Source organism: Astatotilapia calliptera, chromosome 17 (assembly GCF_964374335.1).
Source record: "Astatotilapia calliptera chromosome 17, fAstCal68.1, whole genome shotgun sequence".
Classification (NCBI taxonomy): domain Eukaryota; kingdom Metazoa; phylum Chordata; class Actinopteri; order Cichliformes; family Cichlidae; genus Astatotilapia; species Astatotilapia calliptera.
In genome coordinates this window covers 26,757,285-26,781,662 of record NC_137438.1, presented here as the reverse complement: position 1 = coordinate 26,781,662, position 24,378 = coordinate 26,757,285, and the positions used below count along the sequence as shown (strand labels likewise).

The window sequence follows — 24,378 nt, the reverse complement described above, 5'->3', positions numbered from 1 at the left end:
TGTCAGACATGATTGCCATTTGCTCTGCTGTGACTGGCTGCGACTGTTTTTACACCTTCCTTCTAAATAAGGCAGCAGGCTGCCAGGACATATGACCACTGTCCCGATTTGGGCCCTGGACACAGTATCCATCCATCCATCCCATGGTTGCTTAAAGCCAATGAAAGTCAAACACACACACACACACACACACACACACACACACACACACACACACACACACCCCTCCCACATGTCTCCCATGTGAGCAAGAGCGGGGTTAAGTCAGCTCCATTATTTAGAGGAAGGCTGAAAAATAGGTTAGCTTGCCTTCAAAATAAAATCAGACAATGTCGCTGCTTGGAAACTATCAAAAAGTACTTAAATGATTTTGCCAGCATTTAACTATTAACTGTTTAAATTTTATACTGTAATGTAGAACAGTTATTTGCTGTAAAAACAAATAGTAATGTCCTGCATTTACACTGTAATATGGCCACATGTATGTTTCCCATTATACCATTATAACTCCTCATGTAAAGTATAACAGTAGTATTCGACTGTAAAAAGTATTACATTTCCCTGCTATATGACATGTACATTTTTAAGTATAATACTGTCATTTATGCTGTTATACATTTGAAGATCCTACTGTAATTTTCTATATAAACCTTTTATTTTAATTTTATTTTATTTATGTATTTTTTTTGGGGGGGGGGGGGGGGGGTTGTACTGTAAGCACTGTCATCTAGATTTACAACTATTAAATTGTTATTTTACAGTGTACAGTAAAGTATAATACTGTCAGCTGTTTGGTTGCCATTGTTCTTCAATTTTAGTATTCATACTTTAAGTACTATAAGTAGTTTATTACTATAAAAGTATGTCTTCAATACAATAGCCAGAATCACTCAGCATTACTATTGCAACAATGCCCATAACCGTTGCATTGCACAGTAAAGGGCCACACAAACAGTAAACTACATTAAAGATCCACATCAAGCAAAAAATCTAAACACAAAATAACTGCTAATAACATTTACACTATCATAAGTGTTTGTGCTTGCTGCAGTTAAAGCATGTTTTTGTTTTTTTTTTAATTTCAAAACATTTTCACTTGTATTTACTGAGAATGTCATTATAAGTATTTCATGTACACAAATTATGTGACATAATAAAATAAGAAAAGAATGTATGAACATCCCACTGCATGTTGTTTGTACCACAATAAACGACCAAAATAAGTTCTAGGAAATGTTTATTTATTTATTTACCATTTTCTGGTGATCCTTAATGTAGGGGAGACCGGGGATAGTTGTAACGTGGGTCAGTTGTAACACTTCCAATTTCTCCAATCAGGGCTAAGTTTCAAATGATGTGACTCATCCTGTGCATGCCCAACTCAGTTCTGCTATCACATGTGAAAAATCAGCACATTTTGTCAAACACAGACAATTTAACACGAAAAAAAGTAATTTGTATGCCAAAAAGTAAGTTTTTCTACTTTATTTCAATTTCTAATAGCATTATCTGCTTTGCAGTTAAACTCATCAAACTTGAATTATGTTATTTGTATGTCTATGGGGATATATTCTGTGTAGGTCTTTAGTGCTAATGTTTTAGCCGTTGGCTGTAATGTTAGCTAGTTCATGGCTATAGGAGTCTGGGTCAGTTGTAACAGCAACAGTCTGGGTTAGTTGTAACAATAATGCAGATGTTACAACTTACCACACTATTACTTTAACTTATATTAAACAAGTTGGGGCAACGACATCAGCAGAGAGAGGTTCACTGGTCGCATTTGTATATGCGGTTAAGGCCATTGGCAACACAATTCCTCCACTGTTTGTGTTCCCACACATACATTATGCAGACCTCTGTGTCAGAGATGGACCAGTAGGAAGTACTGGTAATGGAAATAAATCAGGATGGGTGCAAGAAACAGATTTCCTCACCTTTCTGAAGCACTCTGCAAACCACACCAAGGTAAGCCATGATAAAAAGTAATGGAATTGCGATGCTGGTGAACAACTACATTTTTCAGCTTCATTGTTATGTTCAAAATTGGTGCAAGAGTTGTAGGTTATAATGCCCACTGAGCCAATGAGGCCAAACTCAAGGAAGACCAACCAAAATTAATGAAATATTCAGTTGCAGAAAATTCCATAATTTGTCTTTTTTTTTTGGGGGGGGGGGGGGGGGGGGGGTTGGAATATGTTCAAAAGTTAGATTTCTGCATTCTGTCACACACACACACACACACACATAGCTACATAAATGGATGTAAGTGCGTTCATGTGTTGAATAAACAAAGATTACATGTTAATATTTTGTTAGTACCCTTATTTCATTGTGTTACATTTTACCCCAGGATATGTTACAACTAACCCAGACTATGGGGTTAATTGTAACATTTCACTCTTTGTGTTTGAGACCATATCATGCAATGGGTAATTGTGCTGCAGAGAAAATAGCTGCACTATTTAATAGCCGAGACATGTAAATACTTTGCATTACATTTTGAATCCACTACCTTAAAAGAGCTCCAGTTTACAGACAGAAATGTCAAAAATGTTACAACTATCCCCGGTCTCCCCTAAACAAGTATTCAGTTAGTTGAAAAATGATCAACTTATAAATCAAAGCTGTCTTCATACGTTTAAAAACTCAATCACTGAACTTTTAAGTACAATTCTGTGTTTGAAATCATATCCAGAGTCATCCAAAAACAGAAGTAAACCTGAGTACCTCTGTTCACATATTTCTTTCAACTCCATTTTTTACGGGTGACAATTTAAAGAAAAACACCAAGAGGAAAAATGTCTTTTTCATTCATAATGCCTAAATGCATGAACTCAAGATTAATGCATTGATTGTGGGGGGGTTTTTTTTGCTGTCACTGCCTTTTATCAAGCGTCTGTCACCTTAAACACAATAAAGACGAGATGATGACAAACATGGCGAATCCACCCCTGTTTTTGTGACCTTGTATTTTCGCTGCGATGCATTATAAAACTTATTTTAGTGATAATTAGAAATAATTTTAGCTTCTCAAAGTTTGACTTTAGTAATAAAAAATATCCTGTGTATTCAGCTAGACTGCGTTTTTGTAAAGGCCACAGCATATAACTGTGCAGCTTTTTTTTTAACCAGGGAGAGAAGCTGATGCAGGGAAGTTTTTTTAATTATTATTTTGAAATGCACCACAGGATGCTCTTCTTCTCAATCTGTCTCGCTTATTTGACGCTGATTTGAAGGTGCAGCACCCCCATTACTCCTATCAGAGCTGCCGCTCCTGCCAGGGTCCTGTAACTCTTCTCCTCCTCCTCCCATCTCCTACTTTTTGATGGGGGGTGCAGCGGTGAAGTCACAGTGATGTCATTTTAGGATGTGAGAGTCGGGGGCAAGGTGAGCTGGTTTTGCGGTGAGTGGTGTCCCCCTCCACGGCCAGCGTTGCCTGATCAGAGGCGCGGAGCGGCGAAAGATGATCATCGCCACCGGCACCAATTCAAGCTCCGACGCGCTCTGTCCCAATCCTCCTGCTCAGATCTCGGGCTATGGGGCCTTGATCTATCTTGATCCCAAAATAAACCTTTACCACCACCATGCCAAAGGACAGAAATCAAGAAGAGTTGCATTTTTAGGGCAGGTAACTTTGACCACGTGCCCCAAAGGTAAACTGGATGGCCATTGCGCAAAGGTGCCACTACAGTATGTCCAGCGGGGCCCGGACGCACTGGACGCTACTGGCAGTTATTGTACTGTGGACTTCTCTCTGGGGAATCGTTTCATCTTATCCGATTCCGAGCAGGACTAATGCGACTTTACTGGAAAAGAAGTGGGAGACCCTCTTCTCCCGCTCCTACTTGGGTATAACTGGGGGGAAATCGGAGCTGAACTGGGAGAGTGACTATTTGCAGGGCATCAAAAGAGTGCGACGACTGTACTGCAACGTGGGCATTGGGTTTCACCTGCAGGTGCTCCCGGATGGCAGGATAAGCGGTGAACACAATGAGAACCAATACAGTGAGTTGCATCCGGCAAAGCACTGGACCCAGAAAAAGAGTGTAACCCTATGCGCAGGGCTGTGCAAAAGTTAGAACCGCTCACTTATCTTGCATGATGTTTAATAAGAGGTGTCGGCATGGTTGAAAGTTCCCGAAAGCAAAACCAGTGTACTGAGCTTTGCATCCGTGCAGTGCGAAATATCCTCCCAAACCAAAAACATGACATGAATGCTTGAGCCAGTTTAGACGCTAACTTATTTTTACCCTCCGTCCCCTACAGCAGGGCACCCTCCCGTCCCTCTCAGCACGCTCTCGACTACACTCGCATCGAACATGCAAATAGCTGATAACTGCAAAGGGGCTAATTGAGCAGGGAGAGCATCATCCAGTCGCAATGCACCTGCAAGGTTACACCCATCCCTGCTGCATAGGCCAGTTACTCGACTTTACCCCCAGTCGCAGTGTGACTTGTGTCTTTGCTTCCCTAACAGTATGTTTCGTTCAGGTCTGATAGAGATCTCCACCGTGGACCGAGGAGTGATCAGCCTGTTCGGAGTGAGGAGTGGGCTGTTTGTCGCAATGAACAGCAGGGGAAGGTTATACGGAACGGTACGTTTGTGCGCAACTTCAGAGGCTCCCCCACCCCCTTTTTTCTCTCTCTCTCTCCTTGTCACACACACATACACACATATCTTGTTCAGTGTAAGACGAGTTCATATAGCTGCTGCATCCACGACTTTATGAGCGCTGTTGTGTTATTAATATGCCGCGATGATAGGGGGGCTTCCCAGCAGGGTCCAAGAAAGCTTCAATGTTCAAATCTTTTGCTGTGTCAGAATCTGTCAGTGGTTTAAGTATCCTGTTCTCAAGTAAAAGAAGCAGTGGTGCCACGTAGAGTACTCCATTACAAGTAAAAATGCCACACTCACAGTTGTATTTCAGCAAAAGTAACTGTTATCGGAAACAGTGATTTATGAAGTTGCTGTGCAGCAGAACGGCCCACTCAGTGATAATATTTCAGCTTAACCTGCAAAGCAGCTAGAGCTAAAGGTGCATTATTTCCATTTAAAGTGCCCCAGTACTTGAGTAAATGTACTTAGTTACATTCCTGGTGTAAGAGTCTCTTTCTCATTTTTCCTGAAGCTGCTATGCACAATCAAACGATCTTCAGTGAAATCATGACAGGGAAATTATAGCCAGTCTGTAAAAGTAGGTCAGTTATGACATGCTGTTTAATGCCTTAGATGCCAAATAAAAGGCAAGTGTGTGTGTGTGTGTGTGTGTGTGTGTGTGTGTGTGTGTGTGTGTGTGTGTGTGTGTGTGTGTGTGTGTGTGTGTGTGTGTAATTTCTGTATTTTTAGCTACAGTTGATGTCAAATATCACAGCAGGTCTCTCTTCTTACACTAAAATTTGATTCTACAATATTGTTCTGAGCTGTTTATGTCTCATAAAAATCCTTGAAGCATGGACATTTTATAAATCTGAGTCCCATCCAACCTTACAACTTAGTGCTGATGCCTAATAGTGTGTATCTGCAATGACTCTGCAAGCTCAGACTGGCGTGTATCTCACAGGGAAAATGGAAACGATAGTTCGATTTTTAATTTACAGTTTGCTGTGTTGGGCTTTGGGCTGAATATGAAAATCAAACTTATCACTTGTGGTCATAATTTTGCCCTGTTTAGATTGTTAAGTCCGTATTCAAGGTTTTTGACAAGTTTGGTTTCTTTTGTTAATTTAAAAGAAGTTAATAATATATAAAAATATGTCTGTAATTGCCAAAGCCAGTAAAAATATTGTATTAGCCTTTTTTGCTCCATGGTATGACAGCTTCTAACTACTAGTTGATGAAAATTACAATATTAAAGTCAGAATTAGCACCACTGCTTCTACTTGCCGTACTTTGACTGTGCTTTAATGTTAATTCTTTAACCAAGCAGGATATCTACATGTAACAGAGTTTTCTACACATATATATGTACAACAGATCTGCACTTGTAGCAAAAGAGGGTTTTTTTATGCTAATACAATGTGTCCTAGTAAACACTGTAATGTGTTCCTGTGTTATTCAGCCTTTGATTGCAGCTCGTTCACTTCTCCTTTTGATTAGTGTTAGGATGTGAACCCAGTCGGGAGACTTTTTTTATGAGTTTAGCAGTAAAAGCAGGAGGCCGGTGTCTGCACTTGAAAAGGGCATTTCTTTTGCAACAGCATGCCTGCTCCTCCTGTTTCCCTCAAAGCATGCTGTCTAAGGCAGGCTGTTTTCCAAAGCAGAGGTCATGTGGAAACCATGCATATGTTGTGATGTTCGTACTGCGTCTGTCATGAGATTTACTGACACCCCTCACCCCCTCCCTGCTCCCACCCCTCTGTCCTTCTCTCTTTTTCTAGAGAGTCTTCAAGGACGAGTGCAAGTTCAAGGAGACTTTGCTGCCCAACAACTACAACGCCTATGAGTCTTTTGTTTACAAGGGCTTCTACATCGCCCTCAGCAAGCATGGCCGTGTAAAGAGAGGCAACAAGGCCACCACCGCCATGACTGTCACACATTTCCTCCCACGACTATGAGACAAACTGGCAATAACTTAACAATTTGCACATGTGGATGTTCCTCCAGGTAATATAGAAATGCATAGTAATGATATACACACCCATGGACTGCAAAAGAAAAGACAAATATTTATTCTGATATATAGATATATATATATATAGATATATATATATATATATGTATATTTGGATAGTTATCTTTGTATATGTATGCCATACTGTGCTGCTTATTGTTTTTATGGACAGGGGAAAGTTGAAGACTTTGCCTGTCCCACTTTACCTTGGTGCTTGCTGCAACTAAACTAAATGTCACTTCCTTTTGTTTTTTGTTGAGATGGAGGATGAGCTGTATTCTGTGCTTTTGGAGAGTGAAATGAATACTTTTTGTTACCTCAAAGAACCACTTTACTCGATTAAGGGATGCATGGAGTTCTGCTCAAATATCTGCTAAGTTTGTTATTTATTTTTTCCGCAAACCTTTAAGCGCTTGATTATCGATAGCTGGCAGTGGTTAAATTCACTACCTTTGCTGCACGATTTAAAGGTGCCTTGGTGTTCCCACTTGTGGCCCCCTTAAAGTTGCATGTAAGAGACACCCGCTGGAGTCAGAAATAGGGCTGACACACCGAACAGGGCCTCAGAAGGGGGAGGGGGAGGGGGTTGACTATCTCTGGTTTATTTTATTTTCTGTAATTAGATCGATTAAGTAATAAACAATCTGTGGTTGAGACCAGAGAGCCGTCAGCCATGTAGACTGGCACAAGGCCACGAGCTTGACTTTGTGGGATTGCCGAAATATAAACAGGGTGGAATATGTATTTATCCCAGCATGGAGAAAATTTTTATTTGAGCAGATAGAGCGCACAGTAGAAATGTTACAGCACATAGTCTTGGACAGGGCTCCCACAGTAAACTGGGATGCGGTTTTTATTTATTTATTTTCATTTTTTTTCTGAATGGCAAAGATATAGCTGCTATTGAAAATGATGTCTACTGTCCATGAAACCAATGAAAAAAAACTTTGTAAATAGTTGGCAAATGTAAAAGAAGAAGAATTCAGGAGCTTTTTTTCTTTCTTCTTTTTTTAAAAACAAAAAAAACCATACAATGCTGCTTTGTTACAGTTGCCTGGATGAGGCGTTAAGAGTTCAGGCTGCACAGTCGACCATCGATGATGGTGCCTCAATGTTCTCTTTGCTTCCACATTTGTTTTTTTTTTCTCACATCAGTGAGTTTGGTAGAGGATGTGCATGCCCTGGGGCAATTCCCCTGCTTGAATCTGCTTTCTGCAGCAGCAGCACTGCAGTGGCAGTGAGGTGTTGGAGGTAAATGTTTTGAAATGCAATTCTAGATGACTTTAAGGACTAAAGCGCGGTTCAGCTCGAGGACTGGATCCACATTCTTAGATTTCTTAACTCTGCATCTGTATTTCTGTTGATTTTGATCTTAGTTTGCTATAGCTGAATGGCTGAGCTAGTCAAAAACTGATTATTTAATAAGAAAAGTTTATTAGAGGTGTATTAAGCTTTGCAGACCCGCTGTTAGTGTGCACAAATATCTTGTTATATATTCCAAAGATGTTTCTCTTGCCTCATTCTGAGAATTCCTGAGAGTCTTCCCAAGTACATTCACCCCTGTACTTTCTGCAGCTGTTTACTTTAAAAAAACAAAAAAACAAACAAAACAGAACTGACGAACGCTTGATCATCTGCCTCTGTCTGTGCCTGTGACAGAGGAAACAGGACTATTTAAATCCAGGAAAGACGTATGTGACAGAGCTGGCCTGCTGTCTTTGTTGTTCTTCAAACCTGCTGCAGGAATGCAGATCTGCCAGGATGACAGGCAGCTTTCCACATACCTGAGCTCTATCCCACCCTCCCACCTCTGCCTGTCCCTCACCCCACAGCTTACTTGCTATAGCAAGAGACCTTGGGATTCCAGCTGTAACCCAGGAGCTTCCTCCTCTCCTTTCAGCCTTTTTTAGTTCAAGGTCAGAGTTACGGACCCCGACCCCAATGACCAGGGTGGTCTTCTATATGGGTCGGACTGTCTTAAGCCCTCAAAAACATATTTCTAATAGTTCCTTTTACCTGCAGTATTTTCTGAAACAGCACTACATCCTATGAAACTAGAGCACCACCTCTTTAAAATACAGCCCTGCAACTTGCTGTCAACTCCCCTTTCTAAATAGTCATGTAGGGATATTTCTGTGGAGGGGACATCTGCAGAGTTAATGCAGTATGTGGGGAGCAGAGTCACGCAAAGCCTCACCTCACCTCTCCTGCTGCACTCCAGTCCTTTAGGACAGCTCCCCAGCCATCCTCAGGGCGTGCCCTCTGCTGCTGTTGCTGCTGCTGCTGCTGAGCTCCATCTGCACCCCAAGATTTGAACACGCCACGCTGCTCATTTAATCATAACAGTGTTCTTCCCCAATCTTAAATGGCTTGTTTCTGCTCTGAGGGCATTTTTTGCAAATGCCAAGGCTATATACAGCAAAGCAAATGTAGCTCAAAATGTCAGCAAAACAAACAAAGGGGAAAAAAAGGCTCATTGTTGTCATTGATGAGGCTGCGTGTCATATCACTGATCTCCTCGGGAGTAAACCGTTGTGAATCTGTATTTTCAGCTGAGCAAGACATGAAAGCAAAGAGCACTTCTCTCAGCCAGCACCCTAATAAAGATGTCCAAAGTCTCTGGCAGCCCCTTATCAAGGACATCTTGATTAGAAACAAGTGTAAGGAAGCAACTTTTCAAACAATATCGGTCATGAAAAACAATCTCTAAAAGAGGGAAAGTTTGTGTCTAAAGCAAAACACTCACCTATCAGCTTTGACCAAAAAAAGAAAGAAAGAAATGTATCCAGATTTATCTGTTTTCTTTTCTTCCATTTTCTTATCATAGGTCAAATTTAATTAAGTCAAGGTGAGGAATTTCTTTTAAAAAAAATAATGATTAACATACTTTAGCATGCCTGAGCTCTGAATCTGATTAAGGGTGTGTGCTTTTTCTCTGTTTTTTTTGTTTTGTTTTTAAATCCTTCTCTATTCCTCTCCTCTGTTCTCATATACCTCACCTTCTGCCTTAGTTTTGATTTGCTGATGACTGTAAATGAAAAGAAACAAACTTCAGTTATTTGTTTCTGAAAACAGACAATGCTAAGTAAGGATATTAAAGTTTTTTCCTTTTATTTTTGTACGTATGTGCTGTGCACAGCAGTCTACTGTATTCCTGAGATACCAATAAAAGTTTGTTTTGGTTTTTTTAAAACTGCTTGAAAAGGTGTGATTCTTTGTGTAGCACTGGTTAAACTCTTTATCTCTTTAAACTCTTTTACCTGACAAACTGGAGGTGAATCTGACTAAGAAAATCAACTGTCACTGCTCACTTTTCACAAGGTAGAGCAAACTCTCCCTAATCCTCCTTTGTTACTCTAAGTTGAACCATAAAAAAATCATAGTGAATTCAGCAAAACAAAACTTGAAAGTGAAGTGAACAGAAGTGAAATATATATATATATAGCATGCCTGTTGGTTGTGAGGGAAACAATATTTTCGCATAGACCTTTTTCCTCAGTATTCTGATTTAATCAGAATTCAGACGTTATTGTTGCCAGAATTAGTTGTAAAAATTTCTTCCAGAATTCTTACTTTTCTATAATAATCACAAAAAGTTCATTAAAAATACTACTATAAAAATGCGCTAATCCTCTTCCCTGCAAGTGAGCAGTATTTTCTAGATGACTTCCACACCTTTTTGCAGTCTAAAGAGTCGCCCCCTGCTGGCCATTGGAAACAATGCACAATTGAGGCAATTCAACTATAATACACTTTTCAACCCCAGACAAACATCTGCCTTAGAGTGTAGTAATTCATACAGCAGGTCCAAGTGTAGGAGTCAGGCCTCCTCTGAAGGCCACATGTTAAATCTAAAGGCTTGTTGGCTGTACAGAATGAATAAGCTTACTTTCCACCACTGGTATTTAACATTTCTGTTAATTTTTTTTTAACTATTTGGCTGCACTTAATGGTCCTGATTTTCACAAAACTGAAGCGTGAGTTTACTTTAGAGTGATGTTCTGGGGAAACTATTCTGTCACAGTCTTGCTATCAGACTTTCGTTTCTCTGCTCTATATAAGGAAGTGTCTCCCTCTGCTGGTCAAACACAGGGACTGTTGAGCTCTGCAGGTGCGCAAAGGCAAACTGAACCAGCACACAAGTCTAGTCCACCGTGGTTAACCGGTTCTGTTAAATATATATAATAAGCTATTTAATTTAAAATGTACGTCTTAATTATAATCAGTTAAATTATACTATGACCCGTGTCTGGTTTGATTAAAAATAAAATGTAAGTTCCGGGTTTTTTTCCTTTTAATTTACCCTGTACATCGTTTTACACCAAACTAAAGCAGGAATTATTCGGTAACAGGTCTAATTTAAGGTGGATGAGTCAAGACTAACCAAAAATAAGAGTTCTGTTGTTTGACCAGCAGCATCGGTGTAAACAGACAGAGGTGGAAGTGGCCCTTCCGCTGCAGCAAACCCGCACATCTGCTTTGGGGGCGAGTTTCGTTTTTTTTTTTTTTTCCTTTTTTTTACCCAAAGGATGTGAGCAGGAGTGGCGCTCGGGGGGCTTTAAATAGGAACTGTCTCCAAACTTTGCGACAACAGAGCATCTGAAAACTTCCAGGAGCTCGAAGTTTGAACCAGAATGGAGGTCAACAGGCGAATGGGGATGAGAGACACCGTGCTGGCGCTCTTTCTCGCTGTCTTGCAGGGATTTCCTCTCGGGGATACGGTCCCGAACCCATCACCTCTGGTTGGATCCACCTGGGGGAACCCAAGGAGATACGTCCACCTGCAGACATCCACAGACCTCAATAACTTCTACTTGGAGATCAGATTAGATGGGAGTGTGCGCAAAACTACGTCCAGGAGCACCTATAGTAAGATAACTCTAATATTTATGCTGTAGTATAATGAAAGTCTGTATTCTCGTATGATTATTATTCCTTTCTCCTCCTGCAGGTGTGATTCTACTGAAATCTGAAGCAAGAGATCGTATCGCCATCCTCGGCGTCAAAAGCAGCCGTTACCTGTGCATGGACCTGGAGGGCAACCCGTTCAGCTCTGTAAGCAAATAATTAATTTGAATTCACTCAGTGTTTATTTGTGATTTAATCGACCCCACGCATTTCGTCGGAACCTTGTGCTACTTAGTTTTTACGCACAGTGTGTCTAAAATAAATATTCATTCATCGATAAAGGTCACTGTCAATAAACTCAGACCTCAAACCTTCAGTTACTTTTATTACATTTATGGTTTTTATGACGTTTTTCTGCACAAAATAATGCAAACAATAGTCCACATTTGTTTTTCACCGTTTCTTTGACTAAACAGCGAGTTATTTGTATTTCTCTGAGCTATGAAGTAATTAATGTGAGAGGTTTTTTTGTGTGTGTGTGGTTTGTTTTTCGTGTATTTTATATTTAATAATCCCGCAAAACACTTTTGTTTTCCATGCGATCCGATTTATTTCTAAACGGGGATTTTTATTTATTTATGTATTTATTTTTAATTTAAACAGTTTTTTAAAAACAAAAAAATATTTATTTCATGGCATGCATCAAAGAAAGATTTGGTTGGTTATTTCCGTTTGTTTCATTTTGCCCCTCTCACCTCTCTCTTTTCCAGCCTGTCTGCCTTCGGGATGACTGTCTGTTCAACCACAAGCTCCTGGAGAACAACCGGGACGTGTACTACTCCAGCCGGACCGGCATCTTGTTCAACCTGGAGGGCTCCCGACAGGTGTACTCGGCGGGTCAGAACCTGCCGCAGACCTCCCTCTTCTTGCCCAGGAAAAACACCGTACCACTGGAGCGCCTCCTGCTGCACAGGGAGAAGAGAAACCGAGGGCAGACAGAAGAGGGTTCGGACTCCCAGGCCGTGCCCGAGGAGCTGGAGGAAAGGGAGGTGGAAATTGAGACGGAAATAGAAACAGAGGTCGGGGATGACGGACGCAACGTGTCCCGGGAGAAACTCGCGGCTCCATCCAGCCAAGACCCCTGGAACGTGCACTTCTCCAACCCGGCCAGCCCCCGGAGCGCCGGGACAGTTGGCTGAGAAAGACCACGGTAGCCTTCAGTTAGTCTATGTGAGTCTATAGTTTAACATTTTAGTTTAGATCATACAAGAGAAAAAATATTAACATGAGACTTCATGGAAAAATGAAAGCAGAACAATAAGGTCGTTCCCTCTTTTTCACACTGACTTAAAAACTTTTTTAGTCACGAATCATTCAGCAATGCAGTGTGTTTATACACTGAATGTACAAACTTGACTTGCAACTCTTTTTGCACAATTTATATTGTCTTTAAATTCACCTGCGCCTGCAGCCTTCTCTTTCCTTTTAATTTAGTTTTCACGCAGTTGTAAATATAGATTTTAAGTCGAGGGACGTGTGTTTTAACCTGTATTCACTTTTAAAATAATATCTTAGGTGTCCAGATGTTCCAGCTGGCATGCTCTCACGCTGAGCATTGATCAGGATTTCTTTCGGAATATTATTTGGTTTCTCTCACAAAATCACCAGAGCCCTTCAAATTAATTACCCCCAAATCAGTGTACATGTGTGCGCAATCTTTGATTTTGTGGTTTCTTCTCAATGAGGTTTTTACAGCTGATCTGAGAAACCCACATTTCAAAAGTGACACTGATGTTTTTTCCCATGATAGAAGCTCAACTTAGCCTGCATCTAGAATACTGAAGGCACCATTTAATGGTTTAAAACAAAAAGAAAGCGATATATATATGACGAACATACTATAAAGTTTTTATTTGGTAGGTTAAGATTAAATATTTGAAAGTCCTGTGCGGTTTTTAACTTCTTAAATTGGAATTAAACAGGGAAATCCCACAACTTTTCACTGCCATCACTCATTTGTGTATCCTCCACCAGTCTTTAATACATGACTTGAAGGAATATATGTACAGGGTAAATAACCTTTACAGATGTCAACTCCTAACTCCAGTTATGTGACTTTTACAGGTGCTGGGCGCCACCAGCAAACACAAAAAACAGTCCCAAAGAGTATTTATTTATTTAAATCCATTCCTTCGTTTTATTTATTTGTGAGACAGTTCAAATGTACATAAAGGGAAACTTGGTTTGTCTTTGAATGTATGAGCTGGGGTCTTGGATGGAGTGTTGCTTGAATTTGGGACAAAATAAAGTAATAAAAGAAAATACGTTCTGTGTTTGTGAGTTGTTTTTGTGCGCTCTCTTTTTGGTAAATCTGTTAATGTTTTACTTTAAAGGTATTTTTCATACCATATGTGTTGATTAAGTTCAGTTACTTTAGATAACAGCAAACAACAGTTTAACTCTTTTATAATCTTTGAAGCAAAGCTGCAAATGTAATATGCAAGACTGATGATCTAATCAAGAAGAAATTATCCAAATATGTTAGCTTATTTATAAAACTAGCCATTTTCTTTCATGTGAAGCACTACTGACCATCGACCAGTCTTTGTTTGTACCTCACTTAAGGTAAAGCAATGTTAGATGGTGCAATGCTTATCCCACATATCTTGAGAGATTATAGATCTTCTTTTCAGGCTTCTGAAGTTAACTGAATGTGACATTTTTCATGATGCTTGTACATTTAGAGTCAACATAAGACTTTGTGAGCTCTACCAAGAAAAAAAAACTTCTCAGGGGAAAGAAAACTTAAATGTAGATGTGTTAGTGTGACCTCAAGAGGTCCAGAATTTTGGGGGGGAGCTTCAAAGCACTTTAAACATGTCTTTTTCTTCCTTCACACAGACTCTAATCCAACAGTTGCTACTAAATTATGCTTGATTTTGAATGCTGAGTGGCAATGAGCTGTTAAAAACTGTAATAGCTCTCTATATGAGGTTCATACTGTAGATGTATTGGATGTAATTTATATGTTAGGATCCCTGTAGTGATTTAGGTTAGTATGATCACGTATGTTAAGAATTTCCATGTTGTATTTGGTGTGTATAATGTGACATTTGGACTTCTTTTTAAAAGCCGTAAACAGTTTTGGGGGAGTTCCATTTCACAAATACCTATTTTATATATCATTATGCTGGAATTTGTATTTTAATATATTTGTGAATAAACTGAAACTGCATGAGAGTGGTATCCATGACGCCCTGTCAGAGTTTGCAAGTTGTTTTTTTTAAGGATATCTGTTACTTTGACCTACCGAGAGACTCACAACAGGATATTAAAAATAGGTGGAAGCAGCAAAACTGATCTCCCATCAGCACTTAAAGACATCCAACATGGATTCAAAAGAAATTGAAAATGCTGACTTAGCACCGTAACCGTAGCAGAGGATGTAGCACCAGTAATGCCAACAAATCCTTCAATGCAAACAACAACAGCAGCCGTTTGTGTCTGCCCTCAAATACGACAAGTTTCCCAAAAACATAACACTCCCCCTATTCATTATTCTAACATTATAAAATCCAGTGCACTAACTTTTAGCATTAGCATTAGATTGAATGATATCTCTAAACATGCTTTGTTTTCCTGCTGGAAGCAGCCATCAGTAGATGCCGTGTTCATAAACGGATGATCAGCAAAAATACTTATGTAGGGTGACTATTAACCCTACACCAGCCTGAATGTTGATAGAAGCCAAGATGGATCAATACTTTCATGCAGTTCTCATCAAATTCTGATCCCACCATCTGAATGTGGCAGCAGAAATGGACTCATCAGACCAGATGACTCCAATCTTGTCTGGGCTCATTTTGGTGAACTGTGAAAATTGTAGCCTCAGTATCCTGTTCTGAACTGGAGTGTGGTCTTCTACTGCTGTAGCCCATTAAGAGATGCTCTTCTGCTCTATTCATAACACATGCCTTTGTGTTAAATTGGTTTTCATCAGTTTTTCAGTTATACACAGCTATTGGGAATAAATCAGACCATGGTTTATTGATTGAGGTCATCATGAGCTGCATCAGCCATTTATTGGAGATAAAATGTCAGACAACATAAAAAGATCTTATGAATATGTAGCACCCAGAAAAAAAGACAATACATCCACAAATGTCTTGCAAGTAATTTCACAGCATTCTGTGATTTGTGCAACTTGTTTTTTCCCTCATTACTTGTGATTGTATGAAATGTTAAACACAAACTCAAAGTATCAGTGCTCTCACGAAATATTGCACACAATAAAATGAGCAGCAGCACAACTGCCACACAGGAAATGCCACAATACATTAAATACTTCAAACTTTGGTGTAACACAATAAAAGAGGCAATTTAATGATCAGTTTTTAAACAATTTAAATATGAAAGGTCACCTTACTGGCCTACAGCTGGACAGACATGGTTTCATGATGAAACAGAACTGTACACCGAATCTGAGCGTTGATCCACAGTGAAACACAGCGACTGAGAAAACATGAATTACCCTGTGCAACGTAGCCTTCAGTTACCTGTGCTAGATTAGTGCTTATAATAGTTCCATCATCCATCAGATAGTGTGTACATATACACACACAAGCAGAGAACATCTACCTCTTTATTTTCTTTTGTGCTATTCACCATCTGCGAGGTTCTCCAGGTGGTCCTTCCTGTTGGTAAAAACACAGCGAGCAGCGGAGAGGACCGGCCCAGACTCAGACTCACTCAGAGTGAGAATGAAGCGGCTGATGCCCGTGTTCGGACAGGGTGAAAACACTTGCTGCATTTTCGCCCCTGCAGGTAGAGCGCAATTTAAGTCCTCCACAAGGTGCCAGATGGCCACACGAATGTAAGCGCCGTGGCTCACCACCAGAGTGTGGACAAGCACGCCCTGAAGGCCGTCATCAGCTGAGCAGCAGGGGGGGGTGTTGGAGGCAACGGCCGCGGTCCCCTGGGCGACATCTCCAGATGCTGAAGCTCCTGAAGAGGCAGCCGGTCCTGATGAGAGGTGCTCATCCAGCATTTGCTTGAAAAGAGCTTTGAGGAATTTTTTGAATCGAAGCTTCACCTGAAAGCAACATGACAGGGAAGCTCAGAGAGCCATTCGTTTTTCCATGTAATTTTCAGTCCTCGTACCTACTGTATATTAAAACATCAGAGCTGCTGTGAATACTAGATTTAAAAAAAAAAAAAAAAAAAACAACCTTCAACCAAAAGGCCAAAAAAAAATTTGATCACTGCAGCATTTCCACTGGAGAGATTTGCTTTTTTCATCTTTGGTTTAAAAAGTCAGACTTTGATTTATCCAACTCAAACTGAGTTTATGCAGAAAATATAATATATTTATCTACTGATTTATCAATCAATCTAGTCCAACTTTGTCTGTGGAAGTTCTTAAATTCAACTCAGTATAAAGCATGAACTCACATTTTTTTTATGGATTCATTCATTCATCCTTTCTAGTTTGCCCTCAAACATATTTATTTCTTGTTCAGCCATTCTCTATAAACCCAGCCACGCTTAAACAGAAGTCATTACAGACTTTAAATGATGCCTCCCTCATTTTCATGCTGAAGCAGAAAAGCATAAGAATAGAAAAAAGTGAGAATGAAGAAACAGAAATAAATGCATCCACCACATTCACAGGTTACTGCCCATAAAACAACAAATGTGACCTCAACCTTAAGGACAGTTATGCTGAAGACCAATTAGGTGATCATGTTCATTTCACCAAAATCTGACCAAATACTATAGTAAGAGAGCAGGACAGTTGTGGGATAAGCTCATCAGTTCTACAATTGGATGAGCTAAAAATAACTGAAGGGGATGAATAATTAAATCAAAAGTAAATAAATTAGAAAATTAAGACAAAGGTAGATAAATAGAACAGAAAAAAATAGTAACTCCGTTATCATTAACTCAATTTCTTTACTATTACCACTGATGTTGCCATTTCGGTCCTCTATAAATTTTAGGTTAATGTATGAAAATGGCCCCTGAAAAGCTCTAGACTGCTGGTCAGAGAAAATACAGGGTGGGCCTTTTATATGGATGCACCGTAATAACGTGGGAATGGTTGGCGATATTAGAGCACCAAGCACACCATTGTTTTCCTTGTGACATCACCAATAAGTTTGATGTGTCACATGGCCCTCTTCCTATTGGAAAAACAAAAGTTGTATCCAAGATGGCAGACTTCTAAATAGCCACCATGGTCACCACCCATCTTGAGGAGTTTGCCCCCTCACATATACTAATACGCCACAAACAGGACTTTAATATCACCAACCATTCCCATGTTATTACAGTGTATACATATAAATGGCCCACCCTGTACAAGCATTTCACTTATTTCATTCATTTCAATATGAATAACAACTGATTGATCAAGAAATTATTTAAACCTCCAAAAAGAGGACAACTTTGAGAGAAATTAGAGGATAAATTTGTGTGTTAATAAGTTTACCTTTAAAGTGTAGGAGAAAATTTAAGTGTCTACTATTTTAAGTTGAGTTAGGGATGTTCATTAAACTCTCTACCCTCCCATCCTGTGAGCACTTAAACTAACAAAGGGGTAAAATAACCACCCAAAAAAGTGAATTAGGGTAGTGTGTGAATTTGAGTGGAGGAAGACGCAGCAATAGAAAAACCACAGATGTTGCTTAACACTGGTCTCTTTTATACCCCAGTAAGAGTCCCAGTATAGGCTCTGACCCAACACCCACAACACTGAGGCTTATACAAAGGGAGTTAAATGGAAATTCTGAATGTAAAATGTCAAAACAGTCTTTCTACATTCTTTTCTACATTACCCTGGTCTGAAGAAGAAGCTTTATAAAAGATCAGTTTGGAAACAGAAGGGATTACTTAACCTGCAATGTCCTAAAATGACCACTGCATGGCACTGTTGTACAAGTAATGGTCTTTAGGCCAGCTGTTTGGACTAACCTGATCTAAAGTCTCTCCCCCCGGTGGTGTGTAGTCACGGCACGACTGGCCTGCAGCATTCGCCATGTTCTTCAAATACTCTTTGTGACGCCCTTCAGCGACACCAAAACCCTGTGCCAACACAAAGAGCCCCAGTTTAGGGCTCCCGTACAGCTATGTGTAACACTTTAACATGTGGAAGCAGCAGAACGTAAACAGATCTTACTCGCTCTCTGAGTAGCGGCTCCAAAACCATTTCCATGCCAGAGCAATGACTGTTGTTCCTCAGAATTATCTCTGCTGTCTGAAGAAGGAAACACAATCAGTCACTCATACACTGTTAATGAAAAAGACATGAATCTCAGCATAGCCATTTCTACAGATCCTGTGTTGTATTTCTCCATAACCAGATGACATTTCATTAGTTAAACATTTGATGCTGATGGGAAGTACGTGTGGCATCACTTAGTCATGTAACTGTTCACATCAGTTATTACAGCTTTGTAGTTACCTTAACTGTGAGGAAAACCGCTGAAGTGGCAGTTGGCCAGATGATAACCTATGACAGCCTCCACATGGAGGTCACTGCTGTCTGATCAGAGTGCTGTACTGAAGCATGTTTATGTCAAGTTGAGTGGAGGAGAAAAGCATGGTAGGAAAAGGTACAAAAGCAACAAACTACAAGACTACATTCATGAGTGGATTGTCAAGAAAACATCCATTTATGGACTTCACGAGAAGTGGACTGAGGCTAGTGTCAGAGCATTGAGAGCGAGCACGCACAGATGTTTTCAGGATAGGAGCTGCAACTGTCGCAGTCCTAGTATCAAGCACTCCTGAACCAGATATGACATCAGTGGAGTCTTACCTGAGCTAAGGAGAAAGATAACTGGAACCTTTATGAACGTTAAGTAAATGTATAAATTTCATTTGGAAATCAGGATCCTGGAGTCTAGAGGAAGCAGAGCAGAGGCTCAGAATCAAAGGTTTTTGAAGTCCAGTGTGAAGTTTCTGAACTTTGTGATGATTTGGGTTTACATGGCGTCTGCTTTTCTTTGTGGTGGTTGGTCCGCTGCGTTTTATCAAATCCAAAGTCAATGCAGCGTCTACCAGGAGATTTCAGAGCACTCCGTGCTTGTGTCTGCTGATAAGCATTATGGAGACAATGGTTCATTTTCACAGCAGGACTTAGAATCTGCAAAAGATCCCAGTTATTTGGAACGTGAATAGCTGCCTGTGTCAAGAAATCAATCCATTGGTGTCCCCTGAATCTTGAGCAGTGCCAGTTACAGTCTTAAGAAAGACAATACACCCTAAAAACAACCTTACTGGTCCCAAATGAATTAACATGGTAAGTAGAAGCCAGGTGCTTCTATGCTTCTCCTGTACAAAAGCACAAGTTTTGGCAGGTTGCTGGTTCAGCGTTAATCTTCCCAGGAGTGGACGTCCCAGCAAAGTCACCCCAAAATCAGACCATGCAATGCTCAGAGAAACCGCAACCCCCCCCAAAAAAAAAACCAGGAGCTACATCTCAGACTCTACGCCTCACTTAGCATGTTAAAGGTTAAAGTTCATGGCGGTAAATTGAAAAAAGACTGAACAAGTGAGGGGAAAAGGCGCCTCTCTATAAAAAGTTACATCGGAACAAACCAAAGATGACACCAATGTGGAGATTTTTGGCCATAATGCAACAGCACAACAAACACAGCATATCACTATGCTGTGGGACTGTTTGCTTTGCAATAATTCTAGCAGCAATATTTTAAAGTACAGTGCAAGTGGCAGGAAAGCAGGTGCTGTAGTGGAATAGTAAAATTTGCCTAATAAGGTTTGTAAGTGTGTGAACTGACCTGGATATATCTGTTTGGCAACCTTAATAAAAGCTAAGCAAAGGTGCTTCAGTGCTTCCTTTAGCCGTTACAAAAGGAAAGATGATAACTCCATCGAAAAATTCACACCATCCAAACATCTTAAAAAAAAATTCAACATACCTGTCACAGATTGATGTCAATGAACAGTTTCTATTTCATACCATAACCTGCTGATGGATTAAACTATAAACATTATGCTGCTGTAATAAAATCTGCTTCTTATCCATTTGATTCTTTGCATAAAGAATATAGGCTTATATTTTAAAAAGTGCTATAAATAAATACTGTGAGCCATGTTAAAATGATCAAAGTGGATTAAAAGTTAATGGTAAATAGATCAGTAAAAGGAGCTAAAGTGTTGGACTATTTTTCATTGATGTCATCTCTACAGCAAGATATGTGCCACCTCTGTCACAGTCATTTTCCTCCCATGGTGCCCCAAAAAGTGCACCTGAGTGCCTCACCTGTACAGCTCGTTGCAGGTTACTGACAAACACTTTGGTAAACGCGATGTCTTTTAGGTATTGTCCTGCTGCCTCAGCCTGCTGCACACCTGTCTCTGACAGCAGCGTGTCCACACCTTGACCTGAGATCACAAATTACAGACCGTCCAAACACACAGGTGCAGTTAGATGTGAAAGGTAAACACGTGATTACATCTGTTGTTATAACGTGAATCACCTTGCAGCAGCTTTTCCCTGTTGTACTGCGTTTCCCCACTGTGTAGATACAAAACAACAAATCCGAGTTAGACGACTCATATAAACATCTCCTCAAAAAAAACTAAAACAGAGCACAAACGTTAAAGGTGCCTAAGTCTCCTATTGCTCAAAGTCAGCCGCACAGGCACACATGTAGCCACACAGCATGCTGCAACACCTGACAGGACACGCAGGCTCTATAGGAGACACCAACATCAGCAAATCACTCATCTTCAAGTCAGGTGAAAGTATGAAACAACAATTAAGCCGCTAAATTACTACTTACTGTCGTACGAACGTTAAACTGAACGTAAACATTTTCAGCAGCCGCTCTCGCACTACTTCCTGTTTGGTTCGGCTGCAGTTGTGCGTAACGTTTGACGTCATGACGCATTGCAGTGCTGCGTAACTGTAAATAATTTTTTTAAAATCTCAGCGAGGGCATGGGTGTCCCCGTTTCATTTCCCCTCTAAAAAGCGCGACACAAATAAAATAAAATAAAATAAAATAAAATAAACCCTATCCAGTCGGAATTTTCCCCCACAGCACATAATTTAGCAAGACATTAAGGATGAGCTCTATGGAGGGCCACGAGTGACAAAATGGATTAAATATATTATTAAATAGTTAATGCGTCATTAATTAAATAAAATTTGAAATAAAAATAAACAATCTCTTAAATGTTTTAAATGAAATTAATTGATATGCAATAATTATTTGCATATTAAACAAACTAATTGTTCCCTATTTTAATAATTTTCCACATATTTAATTAATTATTTCATGATATACTTATTCAGTTTATTTTGGCCTGTGATTTTACTTTAAGCTAATCATTTTGTCAGTGCCTTTCTTTACATCAGTAAAGCATTAGCCGTGTTTTGACTAAAGATGATTTCTAGAATTTAACCACTTTAATCACAAATGCTTCAAACTAGTTTATGATGTGTGAACATGAGCCAAGGGAGCTGGAAGGTCTTGCGTACAGAATTGTCATGCAGCATCCAACACTACCTCTAACAGGCCTTTAATTGCACTGAAGGCGATACGTGAAGAAACCAAGTCAACCCCGCTGTACCCAGTGTTGAAGATGATGGGTGTAAATGAAAATCATGCATGATTCATGCACATTTTTTTAATCTCTGTATCTGACAGCTGAAGTAGCATTTACATGACCTCACTGACCTTTATGGATCAACACTCTTCTTCCTCACCTAAATGCCTCCCCTGACTGAACCAAAGCAGATTTCAAGTGGTCAAGGTTCATCTACTCCATGTTTAAAACCTATGAGACTGAAGACAGACTACTACAATTCCTAAATTAGAAGGTCCTACAGTGGGAAGAACCTCTAAGTAGAGAAGGAGGGACAGCATCATTATTTTATGAAATAATGAGGGTTTCAAATGACTAACAATTTACTTTAAAGTCCAAGGCTCAAACATGTCATTAAAGCTGAGATCTGAGCCCTGTTAGAAGTGACCTTATCAATACAAAGGTGAAGAAAGGTTTCACAAATGTCAGGAGTAGGTTCAACACAGAGTGTCTGCATGGCATTAAGAACCAACTCAACCAAGTCAGTCAGATAGAGATACAGTGGCTTGCAAAAGTATTCAGCCCCCTTGAACTTTTGCAGTTATTTATGTCCTATCACCTTAAATCGTCACTCAAAGACAGGTATCTTTGACAGTGTATGTATATAGATGTATCATATATAAGAGACAAATATTGTTCTTTCATTATGTTGGCATTACAAAATTTGGCTCAATGCTTACATATGTGTAAAATGAAAATTTACGAGCTGTGATAACTGTTTCTGATAAAACGAAGAGTAGACCGATATATTAAATATTCCTTTATTGGGTGACAAAATCAGACCATGTCATAACTGCTTTAAGTCATACAGAATAGATATCAGAGCCTTAAACAGGCTGACTTCTGCTAAATGGGTCAAACTGGGCAGAAAATATACAAACACATAACATCCTTATAGAATATGATGTAACATTATAGATCAACTTACCTCAGGATATATAAAGCATATAAACAATTACAGCAATATGATGCAACAAACACAGGAGTGCTACTAATCCAAAATACTCAAAGCTTCATAGAACTGAAAAAAACATGGACATTTATTTTAGCTCCATTCTGCTGCTGATACATAGTTTATGTTTCTGAATATTAAACTTGGTACTGCCTTTCATAGTGTTTAACTTGAACTGAGTACTTTCTCCCACACTGAAAACACTGGAATGGTAAAATTATTTGAGTTTGTCCTGGTGGATCATCAGGGGTGCAAAGCCTCACAGATGATGTGCAGCAGTGGGTCTCTCAGTCTGTCCTCACTCTGGACACTTGCAGTTGTCACATATGGAAATCACATGTGTGATAAGCTGCAGGATTCAAACACAAGTGTAACTTATAAATACATGCTCATATTTTATTACACAATCAGAGAAAGAAAAAGAGAGAGAGAGTGCAGGACAGACAGTCAGGTGACAGTCTCAGGTGTATAAATGGCCTGGCCTGTATTTATATAGCGCTTTACTAGTCCCTAAGGACCCCAAAGCGCTTTACATATCCAGTCATCCGCCCATTCATGCACACATTCACACACTGGTGATGGCAAGCTACATGATAAATAAGTATACACTGCTACAAAACAGCACAAGAGACAGAGGATATAGTGTTTGTGTTATTAAGAGTGCTAAACAAGAAGAGTTCCCAGATGGTACAATGGACACGTGACTCCAGTGATTAAAGCATCTTTCTTTCAGCTTAACGAGTGAACCGTCAGCTTGTTCAAAGAAACGCTAAAGTCCGTTTGGCTCGACACCACCGAACAGAGGCAGCAATATAACATTTCCAATCAGTCTTCAGGAATTCTTAATGGTGCTTGGTGCCATACCCTCAGGGACTTTAATGTTATATAAAAACACTGACAGCTCAATATCTACCTCAGTCACTCTCCCTGATCCAGCTGAGTCACCAATAGGGAAAATCTGTTTTTCACAGGAACTTGGTAACAGCAATAAGAGAATACGTAGTTTATTCCAAGAAGATATCGTCTCTCTCCCATATATAATATCTTATTGGAACCGATATGTTCCAGATATCAAGTGGAAGACAGTCTGGATGGTCCCCCATAAATATTTGATTGTAAATAAGGTGAAAGAAGTCTCATTTAAAATTCTACATAAATGTTATCCAGCCAGTCACTACATGGTAAAATTTTAAAGGGACATAAATACTAATTGTACTTTCTGTGGGGATCATCCAGAAACTGTGACACATCTTTTTTGGTACTGTTCTTTTACACAGAGATTCTGGAAGGAATTTAGCAGGTTTGTTATTGTCCACATTTTAAGGGAGTTTTCTTTACGATGGGAAAATGT

At 39.7% G+C, this 24,378-nt stretch overlaps 3 protein-coding genes across 5 annotated transcripts; 2 read left to right on the top strand and 1 right to left on the bottom strand.

The window, feature by feature from the left end:
* Positions 1–2,862: 2,862 nt before the first annotated feature.
* LOC113009671 (fibroblast growth factor 6-like) lies at positions 2,863–9,804 on the top strand. Its single transcript, XM_026148131.2, has 3 exons — positions 2,863–4,005; positions 4,492–4,595; positions 6,379–9,804. The coding sequence occupies exons 1-3, from the start codon at positions 3,663–3,665 to the stop codon at positions 6,553–6,555; spliced, it is 624 nt and encodes a 207-aa protein (XP_026003916.1). The 5' UTR covers positions 2,863–3,662; the 3' UTR covers positions 6,556–9,804.
* Positions 9,805–9,950: 146 nt separating this feature from the next.
* Positions 9,951–13,783, top strand: fgf23 (fibroblast growth factor 23). The gene is made up of 3 exons (XM_026148205.2): positions 9,951–11,480; positions 11,563–11,666; positions 12,230–13,783. The coding sequence occupies exons 1-3, from the start codon at positions 11,246–11,248 to the stop codon at positions 12,656–12,658; spliced, it is 768 nt and encodes a 255-aa protein (XP_026003990.1). The 5' UTR covers positions 9,951–11,245; the 3' UTR covers positions 12,659–13,783.
* Positions 13,784–15,510: 1,727 nt separating this feature from the next.
* tigarb (TP53 induced glycolysis regulatory phosphatase b) lies at positions 15,511–21,628 on the bottom strand. 3 transcript variants are annotated; one of them, XM_026148038.2, is made up of 7 exons: positions 21,269–21,628; positions 21,126–21,179; positions 20,963–21,000; positions 20,746–20,867; positions 18,637–18,714; positions 18,432–18,542; positions 15,511–16,551 (listed from the first exon to the last, which is right to left on the bottom strand). In XM_026148038.2, the coding sequence occupies exons 1-7, from the start codon at positions 21,367–21,369 to the stop codon at positions 16,117–16,119; spliced, it is 939 nt and encodes a 312-aa protein (XP_026003823.1). In that variant the 5' UTR covers positions 21,370–21,628; the 3' UTR covers positions 15,511–16,116. The 3 variants fall into 3 exon arrangements, with proteins under 3 accessions (XP_026003823.1, XP_026003824.1, XP_080147577.1); XM_026148039.2 differs by lacking the exon at positions 21,126–21,179 and having other exon boundaries at positions 21,269–21,621; XM_080291451.1 differs by lacking the exon at positions 21,269–21,628 and having other exon boundaries at positions 21,161–21,261.
* Positions 21,629–24,378: the final 2,750 nt, after the last annotated feature.